This window comes from Schistocerca serialis, chromosome 2, assembly GCF_023864345.2.
Source record: "Schistocerca serialis cubense isolate TAMUIC-IGC-003099 chromosome 2, iqSchSeri2.2, whole genome shotgun sequence".
In the NCBI taxonomy this organism is placed as follows: domain Eukaryota; kingdom Metazoa; phylum Arthropoda; class Insecta; order Orthoptera; family Acrididae; genus Schistocerca; species Schistocerca serialis.
The window spans coordinates 854,585,038-854,598,753 of record NC_064639.1 but is presented as its reverse complement, the minus strand read 5'-3'; the positions used below and the strand labels follow the sequence as shown (position 1 = coordinate 854,598,753).

Genomic DNA, 13,716 nt, shown 5'->3' with positions numbered 1-13,716 from the left:
TATGAACGCGTCGCAAAGTGTGACACTCGCCGGCCTGTGTGGCCGAGCGGTTCTAGTCTCTTCAGTCTGGAACCGCGTGACCGCTACGGTCGCAGGTTCGAATCCTGCCTCGGGCACGGATGTGTGTGATGTCCTTAGGTCAGTTAGGTTTAAGTAGTTCTAAGTTCTAGGGGACTGACGACCTCAGATGTTAAGTCCCATAGTGCTGAGAGCCATTTGAACCATTTTGTGACACTTCCCATTCTCTGTTTAATTTAGTAGTGCCTTCTTAGCGGGACATGCACACGGTTTTGATGAGGAGGGGAGTTGAAACTTGCGAACCTTTGAATTGGTGACACGATGGTTTCCTAATTGACGTGAGAAATGAATTGCTAACTTTAACGCCGATGGACATTGGCCGTGGTGTTCAGCCCACCGTATTGGAATGAGGAAGCGTTAGGCAGGACTCACCAGAAGGAGACCCAGTAGTCGCAGAGGCTGAGCACGACCTGGGCGCCGATGAGCGTGAAGAATACGAAGAAGAGCGTGATGGGGCCGCCGCCGGCGCGCGCGTACCCGAACATCACTTTGCCCAGCGCGCGCGTGTCCACCACCTCGGCGTCCTCGTCGTCCACGTCCGGCGCCGACAGCTCGCCGTTCGCCGTCTGAAAGCACGCGCCAAGCACTCACACGACTGGCGGTCACTAAGGACTGCCAAAACCTGCCCAGTTACCGCTCAGATTTAAAAAAGAAAAAAAAATCTGCTGAAGTCACTCCACAAAGTGAAGGCCGCCGGATATGATAGACTACCCATTAGATTCTAATGTGCCGACATCACATACAGTACATGTTTGTTTAATAGTAGTTAATAACTTGTTACAATATGTCGATCCTAGAATATATAAGAGGCGATCAAAAAATTTCCATTCGGAGTCCGTACAGCCCGCAATCGGTAGGCTATAAGGCAAAATCGCCGTGAGCACTTAGGCAACCACCCCACCGACGCACTAGGTTCAAGATACCCGTTTGGTAAAGCCGTAACCACCTGCCACACATCCTCGTCCGACAGGAATCGTCGACCTTTCAAAGCCTTTTTAAGGGCGCGAAGGCGCGCTAATCGTATGTGGGAAGATCAGGACCACAGGGCGGGTGTTGGAGTGTCTCCTACTTGACTTGGTGCGATACAGGGACGTGCTTTATCATGAAGCAGCAGCTCCCCTTATTGCAGTTTCCCACAACGATGGTTTTCGACTGACACATTCTTCATCCTCCGACAGATATCTACCGATGTTTGTCCTTCAGCTGCCAAGAAGAATTACCGCACATTGGTCCTGTTTGGAGGCGTTTGATAATAACGTCGCCATAGTTCACGTTTGTGCATTTACCTCACGCACGTCGGAATGACACGAATGCCACAGTCATCCTTTGCTTCCATGTAGGTGGTTATACAGGGTGCTCCATTGATAGTGACCGGACCAAATATCTCACGAAATAAGCGTCAAACGAAAAAACTACAATGTTTCACTGCATGACAGAATGGCGATGTACTTCCAACATGATGAATGTCCTGCACATAGCTCGCGTGCGGTTGAAGCGGTATTGAATAGCATATTTGATGACAGGTGGATTGGTCGTCGAAGCACCGTACCATGGCCCGCACGTTCACCGGATCTGACATACCCGGATTTCTTTCTGTGGGGAAAGTTGAAAGATATTTGCTATCGTGATCCACCGACAACGCCTGACAACATGCGTCAGCGCATTGTCAATGCATGTGCGAACATTACGGAACGCGAACTACTCGCTGTTGAGAGGAATGTCGTTCACGTGTTGCCAAATGCATTGAGGTTGACGGACATCATTTTGAGCATTGATTGCATTAATGTGGTATTTACAGGTAATCACGCTGTAACAGCATGCGTTCTCAGAAATGATAGGTTCACAAAGGTACGTGTATCACATTGGAACAACCGAAATAAAATGTTCAAACGTACGTACGTTCTGTATTTTAATTTAAAAAACCTACCTGTTACCAACAGTTCGTCTAAAATTGTGAGCCGTATGTTTGTGACAATTACAGCGCCATCTATCACAATGCGAAAAAAGTGGTCTAACTAAAACATTCATATTTCTTTACGTACTACACGAATATGTAATAAAAAATGGGGGTTCCTATTGAAAAAACGCAGTTGATATCCGTTTGACCTATGGCAGTGCCATCTAGCGGGCCAACCATAGCGCGATCTGGTTTCCCCCTTCAAGCTAGACAAGTTTCGTTCTTTGTAGTTTTTTCGTTCGACGCTTAGTTCGTGAGATATTTGGCCCGGTCACGATCAATGGACCAGTCTGTATAGCCGCATCGGAGTCGCGCTACATTACATATACGCTGCAGCAACCCCGTCAAACAGAAACTATTTGATCGCCTCTTATAGATGTCTTTAACACTTTTGCCATGTATTCCGCACTTCGTGTACTTCAAATCTAAGCAGTGATGTACAGATACTGAGCTACTGAAAGAGCATAGTGAACGCTCTCCTTTCCTGACATGGGTGTCTCTCATTCCTTCTACGTTCAGTATAACGTAACAACGCTTGAGCTCAGTGCGTTGCCTGTCTAGTCTCTTTCCCTGTATGGCCCTCAAGTTCTCGCGCATTTGCAACGGCTCAGTACGCTTCAGCACAAACATCAGCCAGCGTAGCCTGTTTTACTACCAATTCGTCTCTGTTACATACTTTTAACACTAGCACTTACTCCGTGACGCTCTCCACTGCTCGTACAAATAATTTTTCGCAATGGCAGTGCTTCCGTTCTCTTATCATCTTCCGTAGCTTTTTATGTGACATTTACGCAGTGCCCAAGTGCTCGGTCCTGCCTCGGAAAAATAAAGACGTCGCTAATATATAAATGTTTTTGACACGCACTCAAATGTGAGTTTTAATCAAACTGCCTAAGATCTATTTCATTTCACGTATCGAAAATGTTTCTGGTTAGGACAGTGCAATGGCCATGTTAGTCTACACATGTTTCCGTATCACTTGGCAAAGCGAGTAGCCGAAAAGGGCCTGTAGTGAACAATAATAACATTTTAAATTTTTGACAACGGCCGCGGTGGAACAATGATTTAACCTTTAACAAAAATGTTAACTACGTCACTGTATTTTACTGTTTACTACATAATGCATTTCACTGTTGAAGCAAGGTGGTTTTATTTTATTTGACGCCACAGTAAGAATACTGCCGAACAGAAGGCTGTCGTGAATAATTTTGTGATACATGGTCAGATGATGGCCATCGGAGTTACAAAGATTCATTCAGCAGTAGCTGTTGGCAGTTGTGTAATAACTTTTTAGTAAATAATTACGAGATGCACAAAACACATAACAGCTGTGTTTAGTCAGCATGAGATCGTCGAAGAAATGTTGAACAGGCTGCAGTGAGGGGTGCATACATGAAAACCTGACTAGGTGCGAGAGGGACTCCCGCTCTGCGGGTTCCGTACAAATATAATTCGGTGTACAGACAGTTCATCCATTCCGGCAATCGAGGATCTCTATGATTTTTGGTTGTTATCGACGTTGATACTGGCAAGATATGGGTCCCAGTCATTCCAAGACTTTCGAGAATGTTTTAATTTCAGTTTTGACGTCAGATAATGAATTACAAAAGAAATATTTTTTCGTGTGATGTAATTACAAACTAACAATTTTCATATTTTTTTCCTTTGGTTTTACTGTGAAACCTTGATTCTTGTCAAACTTTATGATTCTAGGTCAACGAGTATTACTCTACAGGTTTTGATGAGTGAGTTTTTGAACATCAAAATATGTGACATAAGTTGCCGTCTATTTTGAGATCACTGATTTAGAAGTTTCCAGTTTTCACACAACCAAGGGACTTTAGATCTTAGTATGTGACATAAATTTCAACTGTATACGTCAACGCGTTCCTGAAAAAAAGTTTTGAACAGTTGGATGGATAGACAGACAGATAGACAGATGGACAGTAATGTGATCCCGTAACGGTGACGTTTTTACCGAATGAGGTCCGGAACCTTAAAAAAGCCTACTGATAATTTCTAGAAATCCATCTTCCGAGAGACTTCAACGAACACTTTAATACTTCCGCGTTATGACCACAAACTAAAATTGGAAAAATTCAGACGTAAAATAGCTTGCGCTATTGGTATCTGCTACGGATGTGAGTACAACAACTATAAGGTTTCAAAACGACAAAAATATGCCCTCATAATTGCGGACGTTGCAGTGTTGTCCAGGTAAGGGAGAAAACAGTTCTCATCTCCAAGAAACGGCGCAGGAAGGGTAATTAAGACGAAACAGTGAATAAGCACAAAAGTCAAATCTTAAATTATTTATGTCTGAGAATGTACTTACTATTCTCGAGGCGTCTGACAGTCTGTGTTGTGATGATACTGACTGCCTTGAAGCTCTTCTTGCAGCCTTCTCCTGAAACATCAAAGAAATCGAATTTTCTTCTTAAACAATGCCTATAATGTAAGTTCGTAAGCTTTCATGCCCAGTGTCATTTTGAATAAAATAATTTTAGGTCCAGGCCGCGTCATTGTAAAACAGTGAAGCAACTAAATTGGCGACGTTCCGACCAACTTTCTGTGTCCTCTTCAGGGCAGTTAACCGTCCTGAAGAGAACCGCAGCAAGCCGGATTTAGTTTCTTTAGTGTTTTACAATGAGGCGGCCTGGTACCCAAAATTATTTTATTCAAAACGCCTCTCATCTTTATTTCATATTTTTCAATGATGTATACACAAATTATTTCCTGAGTATGAGAAACTGGAGAACTGAACCTGAGCAGTATAATCATATAAACGGAACGAGGTTGTGCTAGCAATAGGAGTGATTAAGCAGATAAGGTGATACCCACATCAGTGATATTACTTTGGAGGCAGTGATGCTGTGTAAATGACTGAATGTAGAATGTTGCAGTACTGTTTGTGGTAAACAAGGATTGCACCGGTGGTAGAAAGCAGGTGTGTTAGAAACAGTGGCTTAATTCTGAAAAATTATTGAGAGCCCAGAATAACATTAGTATAAGTGACAGCAATAGTGGGTGGTTACGCCGTAAGAGGTTGTTCTGTAAGGTGATAGACGCTTTAGCTGTAATAAAACCGAAAACATCTCGCGGAAAAAACAGCGGTATAGTGTAATATCTAATTTTTGTAACATTGTTACAGACTAGTAACATTATTACAGCTGCAGTAGAAGCTCGCAGAGATGTTGGAGTTAATAATAGAGTTTATCTTTTGCGAAAATATTAGTGTTATGGAGTAAGAGAAACGACAGTGATTGCTATTCTGAATTTTTGTCATATTAGTGGCAACATAAAGAGGATTAATTCACATAATGCAAACTCCAATAAAGAGTAGCTGTGGTGTTGCTAGTGTATGAAAATAACAATACCTGTGATGCCTTTTCGCTTTCCTTCTCCTTCTCTGCCGCGACATCCCCCTCTTTCAATCCATCTTCTGCCGTAGACATCAGGTTAAAGAACGTTGTGCTCCTTTTAGCCAACTCAGTAAACGTTCCTTGATCTTCAATTTTTCCCTGAAAGGCAAAGCACAAATATGTTACGTGCAAGAGACTTGGTAGTAACACAATTTAAAAAAAAAAATAAGTTCAGTGGTAGCAAGTTGTAAATTACTTCTAAAATGAAAATATTGATGGTAGGGAATATGTGACCCAGCAAGACAACGGTGAGTAAAAGGTTGTAATTTTGAAATTTTTGGAGTAGTAGCTTAAATCACACGCAGTCTTCCTTTAGTAAGCAGGGTAGAACATCTTTCGAACAGTTTGTAGCAGCATTCAAACAAGAAACTTGCAGTTTAACAAAAGCAATCAGTTTAGATTGAAAATGGTGTTTATCTTCCTGGTAACCGGTGTCCGTTATAGAATGAACACCTTCAGGTCTTTATGTGCCTCCATTGGAGAGCCGTGGAGCCGATGCGCGTAGCCTTGTAAGTGCTAAGAGGCACTTCGTCAACTAAGCCACGTCACAAGTGGAGTGTCATACTGGTCTGAAGATGGTTTTTCTACGACTGAAACCGGTTACCAGAACAATAAACACAACTTGCGATCTAGGCTGACATTTTTTGTTAAGTTACGATAAAAGATCACTCTTATTCCAATTACGACTTCAAAAAAATCTACAGTTGACGAAGAAATCGAGATAAATACGAACACATGCCATTTCTCTGTTTACTGTTCATAAGATGAATATTGAGTAAGAGGGCAAACATTTGGAGGCGATTCCTGAGAGGAAGAGGAACAAAACAGCTTCTTCTCCACCTATGTCCTGAAACGGAGAGTGTGTGTGAAATGAAGCAATTAGTAATGGTACATTACTTTACAAATCACACGGTATTAATTTATTATTTAATTACCGCATAGTTTCCATTTTGATTGCATTGATGAAAGCCATTATTCTTTGTGTTTCAGGATGTGTGATCTCAGCTCTCCCAGCCGCCGTGGCCGAGCGGTTCTAGGCGCTTCAATGCGGAACCGCGCGCCTGCTACGGTTGCAGGTTCGAATCCTGCCTCGGGCATGGATGTGTGTGATGTCCTTAGGTTAGTTAGCTTTAAGTAGTTTCTAAGTCTAGGGGACTAATGACCTCAGATGTTGAGTAGCATAGTGCTTAGAGCCATTTGAACCATTTGACCTCAGCTGTGACGTTGAAGTTCAGTGGTCTGTTACTCATTTCAGGAGCAAGCCGAAGTGGTTTTCCGTCTATGGTGGAATGTTCGCACAGATTTCCCGAGCGACTTAACTCTTATCGACGGCACCACTCAACACACAACACCTTTGGATCTATTTCTCAGCGTTTGTGTGAGCATATGTCCTTCCACTGAGATGAACAACCTGAAGGGCCGCAGTATGTTCTTGCATCAGCTCTGGAACAATAAGTTCTACACGATACTGAGACCGAAGACCTTCATTTTTTTGTTTTTGGAGGCTCTGAAGTTTTGTGCGTTAGTGAATGCTCAAGCAGTTGGTGAAGTCCAGACCTTTGAACAACGTGTCTGTGTTACTCTGGACGCCATTCGGTCACAGCGTGGAACATTCTTAAAAGTGACGCAGTCCGTGATGCGGCGTGCGAGCGCTCGCATTGCGTGGACATTGTCGTCTGTGGTCGATGTCGGTGGCCTTCTTTTCCCGATAAGCATGACCCACGTCTGTGCGCCCTTGGTCAAATTTCTGGCGCCATTTCACTGCTACTGGACACAACGTTGTATTTGATCCATATGTCACCAGAATTCCGCGGTGAATCTATATGCAATTCAGAAGTTTTCCCTACAAGAATCTTACTGTCCCGCGTACTTCAACTTTGGTATACGTTTCCTGCTGTCGCTGCATTTCAGTCGCACACTGTGATGCAGTTGTTAACCGTACCACAGCTGAACTGTGTCTGGAGAAAACCTAGAACCCGTTCTCTCTTCTGATAACCTGTACCCTTGTTGCACAACGGCCTTATAGCATATGTAACTTACTTTTTGAAATCCTCTCGTACAACAATGGACGATGGACGGTATAGTACGAATCACTTGTGCCTTCCTCAAACTTATACCTTATTTGTGGTTGTGCCACTGTTTCGGATCTGTTTTAACATATCTGTGATACTCGTTATCCGCCGGTGGGCCGTCGTATCATGCTTTTTATGAAAGACGCTTGAATCCTCATCGTTCACTGTTCTCTGCATAAAGATGAGATTTACGCGTATGACATTATGACACCCCAATAAGACTCATGTGAGTTCAGTCCTAAGGGTCAGCCCGAATAAAGTAGCTTTGTTGTTCATGGATTTCAGCGACGGGGTAGAGTTGCCGGCGTCCAGCTAGCCATGTTTGACAAGGCAGTGCGTGCATCTGCAGAACAGGCAACACATCAGATACTTGGCGCTCGAGAAAGAACTACAAACGACCAGCGGCTGGCCCTTACCATTCGACTTGCTGAAGCGTTAGTTACAAACGTATTTTAATCCTTATATAGCGATGTATTAGCTAATCGTTTCTCATAGGCAACATAAGAACCACATGAAGATTACGAAACATAGTCATGCATGACAGACGACTTTTTCCCGCAGTCCATACGCCAAAGCCGCAGAAAAGGTATCGTCTAAAAAGATAAGCTATTCGCACTCGTATTCCAGTGACTGAAAATGCACGTGAAATTAAACAGTATTTCACGTAGTTAATAGAGACCAAGGTGGCTAGGTTTAGGAAGAGGAGGAAACTAGTGTATAACTTCCCGTCGACAACGAGGTCATTAGAGCCGGAGTTCAAGCTCGGATTAGGGAAGGATGGAAAACGGAGCGGCCCTACCCTTTCAAAAGAATCATTCTGCCATTTGCCGTAAACGATTTAGGGAAATCATGGAAAACCTAAATTAGGATGGCAGAACGCGGGTTTGTAGGAAGCGGTACTGTGTGGAATAATTATCTGTATTTTTCTGTTACCAGTCACAGTAATGTATTTTATGTTAAATTGAACATACTGCAACGCGTTTCAAACTGGTTTTGCTCATCATCAGGCATTTATGCAAACAGATATATGTTGCATAAAGATAAAACGCCAAAATCTAAATCAACATTTTTCTCATTGTTCTGCTCGTAGAGTAGTTTTTGGGGATATTTGTGGGGAGGGAGGGGAGGCAGTGTTTGACCACAAATCGATGTCAATCGGTGTCTGCTGCTAGTACGGAGCTGTGCCTCGTTGTTTGTTATGTTTGACACCACAGCCTGTGTGGGATTCATATGGTTTTGCATTAAGTTATTATGGTGCGGTAAACGTTATTCACTTATCACTTTGGTGTCCGAAAGATTGATTCACATCGTTGGTACTCTGGGGGAGCTGTTGTATGACTGGTTAGTCTGCCACTGATTTGGACGTATTTCGCTGCACACAATGCTTCTTCATATATGTAAACAATATACACTTAATTCAAAGTGTCCGGGTTAAACATACAACAATATAAAATTTAATAACTTGAGAAGTAATAGACACATTTATTGGCGGTATGTTTCTACAAGAATGGTAACTCAAAATGTTTCTTTACACTCCTAATACACCTTGGTATGTGCATGATTAGTGACGCAGCTGACATCTAATCTGCATTCTACTTCTCTCCAAGTATTTTGCAGCCTTGCAGGCGCAACATTTGCTACAGCTGCAAGAACGCGATGGCACAGATCTGGTAGATCACGGACTCGTGTCTGGTACGCTTGATTTTTGATAAACTCTCACAGAAAAAAATCAAGTGGCATAATGTCTGGGCTTCTAGGGGGGCCAAGCAATTGATGGACTACCTCTCCCATTCCAGCGTCCTGGGAACTCATAACCAAGATGTCCCTCACAATGTTCGAAAAATTGCATGGTTTGCCATCTCACGAGGAAGCTGTAGCACAGCACATAGCTCCAACATGTCTACGTGCGTTGTTGCATTAACTGTAGTAGGCTCCGCGAAGAATAATGGGCCTATAACCCTGTCCTTGAACAATCCACACCACACATTCACTTCCGGTGAGTTAATTCACACTCTATCAAAACGTGGGTGGATTTCAGTTTCCCATGCAGCAGTTGTACTTGTTTGCCATGCCGGAAGAGTGGAATGTCCGAGAAACAGAGAAAATAAACGAATGCGTCGTTTTCATCTATTTTTGCCAGAATTGTCTCTGGTAATACCTTCCGTCGCCGCATGACCTCATGTTTTATTTTGTGACAAAGTTGCTGTTTGTACGCCCACAAGCACAACCTTTTATGGACGGCATTGTGTTCTGTCGAATGAGATACATGCACTGCCTGCTTTCTTGTCGGATCGACTTACGACGTCTCCGTTGGAAGTGGAAGGACATACAGATTAATTCAACAGTAACCTCTGGAACTGCGTTTTTGGCGTGGTGGTCCGACATCGGAACCAAACTCCCAGTTTCCAGTCCGTTCTCACGCCGAAAACGAGGTTGTACCAGAGTAACAGAATTTAGCTCCGCGAGAGAAAGCACACAGACCACGTCCTGCTGAAGAGTCGAGTCCACTCAGCTACTAACGCGCGTATGCATGAATAAAGCAGTTACGTGCAGGAGCATGCGCTACCAACTACCACAACACAGATAACATTCTGAGTAACCACATTTGTTCTAGCAAATTCCCGATAAATGTCTCTACGTCTCAAGTTATCACGTTTTATATTATTATATGTTTAGTTTCACACTGGCACATCTTAAATCTAATGGATTAGCACTGAATTAAGGCTACTGAAGAATTCTGAGTTTTGAATACAGTTGTCTCATTAAAAATATTATCTCTATTTTTTGTACTGTGAATGAATAGTTCTATTAAAATACAAAAAAAGGAGATAATTTTTTTAATGAGATAAATACATTAAAAAAAACTCTAAATCCTTCAGTAGCCTTAGAAATTCCGTGGAAAAAATGGAAATGTTCAGGACACACACTGCTCCCCCACCCCCTCCCTCGCACTACATAAATACCCCCAAAGCTATGCCAGCAGCAGAAGGGTGAACAAACAGTGTTCTACATTAATTTAAATTAACACATTTCATCTTTAAGTAGCATATACGTGTACGCATAAACGCCTGATGACAAGCAAAACATGCTTGAAACGCGTTGCAGTATGTTAGTTCATAAATGTGATTGGCAGCAGAAAAATACAAATAAATATTTCTTATTTTTACGGATTTTTAACTTATCTGAGATATTTGTGCCAGTAGGGAGACTGAGATCTACCTAACATCTCTCCAGAAAGAATGAAAGAAAGCGCCTAAAGCTACATTAGGACAGTCGATGCGGCCGGCGTTTAGATGTATCTATGCGGTTTTAGTTCGTTAATTCTCACAACATTGAAAAGACATCTCTAACGATTTTTTTCTGTGAATCAGTATCGGGGACATAGGGCGTACATACATTTCTGCCTGCAGAAACAAATGAACAGTTCCTTTGTCTCGCCAGATGTGCCTCTGACCTTCACGGCGTCTGACTGCGCTCCAGCAGCCGTATTCATTATGCGGCCCTGTGGCCGTTACGAACTTCATCTTACCTTCTATTATTGACTGCAGTGATTTCAATAAAACTAAAAAGTTGCCGAAGTAAGTGTTTCATCTTTATTCGTCAGCTTTCAACGAAACAGGCAGTGATCAAGTTTTTGCGCTATTGTTTACGGCAATTATGTCACGAGGCCAAAGCTCCATCACACAAAGAATTTTAGAAGATTACATCACTGTCGCCACCACTTGCGTAAAATTTCGGAATTCGTAACTTAACAACACGTATTGAAAGGATCACTCAAACAAATTAAAATATACTGAAGTGTTGAAATGCTGGTAAAACTGATTGCTAGTCCAATTCGCCGTGTTAGCTGTTTTGTTGTAGTCGCTCAGAGACTGGTACAACCGGTCTCGTACCATGGCAGGCATATTCTCCGGTGCATTTCTGGGTACTACTGATCGTACTACTGACTTACTAAGTTCAGAATTCTTAATACTAAAAATTAAAATCATGGCACGCTAATGAAAGACAAAAGGAATGAGCCGCTATCATAAAATTAGTTAGTAAGTCTCATGTCCCAGGCTATTTAAATCGCTAAATGCGTGTTCCAAGATGCACTACTGATGCAACCACCAACGAAAGTCAGACTTAATAAAGGTAGTTGTCACTGGCAATTTACGTTTGGAGAGCGCCAGATATCACTAAAACAAAAATGTTATAAGAGTAGACCAGAATGAAGGCATAATTGGAGCAATAATGTCAGTATCGCGTGTGGTAAGGTGAAACGGTCTACACAGTTCAACTTCTGAGTACTGAGATGACATCCGGGAATACACCAGTGTCTACCGCTTCCATTTTGGCAACATCAATATATCATCAGAAATGGTAGGCGTGATCCTAAAATGAAAGTCTATGTGAAGCGAAATTTCTCACCGTCGTAAATAACACAAAGGAAACCGTACCTAAGGACGGTACTTACCAGAAAGTGTTGCTATACATGTGTGTGTGGAACGAAAATTCATTCTGCATAGTAGTAAGGTGTCACAACTGGCTTCCTGGGTTAAAAGGACGACCAGAATTCCAACACCTCAGTTTATTTTAATTTGCTTCCGTGATCCTCTCAGTATTTATAATTATTTTAGCTGTGGATGCCATACGGATGAGATTGTTTTCATAACTTCACTGTAACAGTTTTTTATAACTGGACAGTATTCACGCTAATGAGTGAAATCATGGTCATGGAGCAACACCGCCGGTCGGAGTTGTCCGACGTCTGTGTAAAAATGTAGCGCCTTGCATGCGTTGGTTAAATAACTGAGGACAGTCTGTACACCCCGGTAGAGAAAGAAGGAGTGGAGAAGACGTTTTAAGGTTTAATGTCCTGGAAACTCCAAGATAATTATACGAGGTGCACTGGCTCGGCTCAGGTAAGATGAGGAAGGAAAGCGGCCGTGATCTTCTCCACGAACACGATTCTCTTCAATCGGTTTAGTGAAAGTTCGGAAAACTTGAATCAGAGTGAATGGTGGGGATCTGTACCTTACTCTCCCCGAATGCCAATCATGTGTGCCAACCAATATGGCACCTCGTTCGGTGGACGTCAAGCACTACAACCATACAACGTAACTACAGGAAGAGGAGCCGCCGGTTAGACAAGAGATTGATAACATGAATTCTCTAGCACTGGACGTCCAGCAGTCGCCGGTGCTTGATGTCAATGTTGGCTTTGTCACGAGTAAACTGGTAGAGTGTTAATAGTAAGGCGATTTGCCGGAATTTGTAAAATGGCGAATCACTAGAAAGACAGAAACTCCTCAGCCGAAGCGTGAGGTCTCCAAAGGCGTTAGAGCGTCATGAAGCGCAATTTCACGTCTGCGTATTAGTTTTCAAAAAAAGAGAGCTATTCAAAGAAAATCAGGGCTTAGCCGTTCACGAATAACTACAACCAGGAATCATCGTCACCGCACATCAGAGACCGAATAGCAGGTGGAATCCGAATAGACAGTATCGACTATTGGACACAGAGTGTCTATTAAAACCGTTCGCAGTCGGCTTCCTGAGAGGGGTGTGTCCACTAATTGTCAAGATTTTAAACCCTAAACAGCAACTGTTGAAATTCTTCACGGTAAATGATTACAGCCAAAGCGGTTGCAGGATAAAGATTTATTAAAATTATTGACCACAGTTTCGGTATATCTAAATATACCTTCATCAGAAGTAAAATACACTAAAATTACATCCTGCAATGGAGATTAATAAAACAATCGTGCCAAAGGCGTCGTCAGTAGTTAAAACATCACCTCCATTTATGCAACATGATTATGGATAGAGGGTCGATGCGAACACAGCTTAGCAGATAGGCGAAGCACTGATGCTAAGCTGTGTTGCACATCGACCCTCTGTCCATAATCATGTTGTATAAATGGAGGTGATGTTTTAACTACTGACGACGCCTTTGGCACGATTGTTTTATTAATCTCCATTGCAGGATGTAATTTTAGTGTATTTTACTTCTGATGAAGGTATATTTAGATATACCGAAACCGTGCTCAAGAATTTTAAGAAATCTTTATCCTGCAACTGTTTCGGCTGTCATCATTTACCGTGAAGTCTAATAATTGTGTTTGTCCAAGTAAGAAGACGACACCGTAGTGTCCGGAGACACTAGGTGAAGATCATAGTAAATTGGTGCGTTTCTGACAGTTTTGTC

The 13,716-nt window shown here is 42.4% G+C and overlaps 1 protein-coding gene across 1 annotated transcript in view; it reads right to left on the bottom strand.

Annotated features, from left to right (window-relative positions):
* LOC126458156 (ATP-binding cassette sub-family C member 4-like) overlaps positions 1-13,716 on the bottom strand; it is a 382,852-nt gene that overhangs the window by 99,522 nt on the left and 269,614 nt on the right. The window contains exons 12-14 of the mRNA XM_050095019.1: positions 5,413-5,556; positions 4,371-4,442; positions 451-644 (exon numbers count right to left, since the gene is read on the bottom strand). Of these exons, the coding sequence (XP_049950976.1) occupies positions 451-644; positions 4,371-4,442; positions 5,413-5,556 (410 nt within the window). The remainder of the gene's footprint in view (positions 1-450; positions 645-4,370; positions 4,443-5,412; positions 5,557-13,716) is intronic.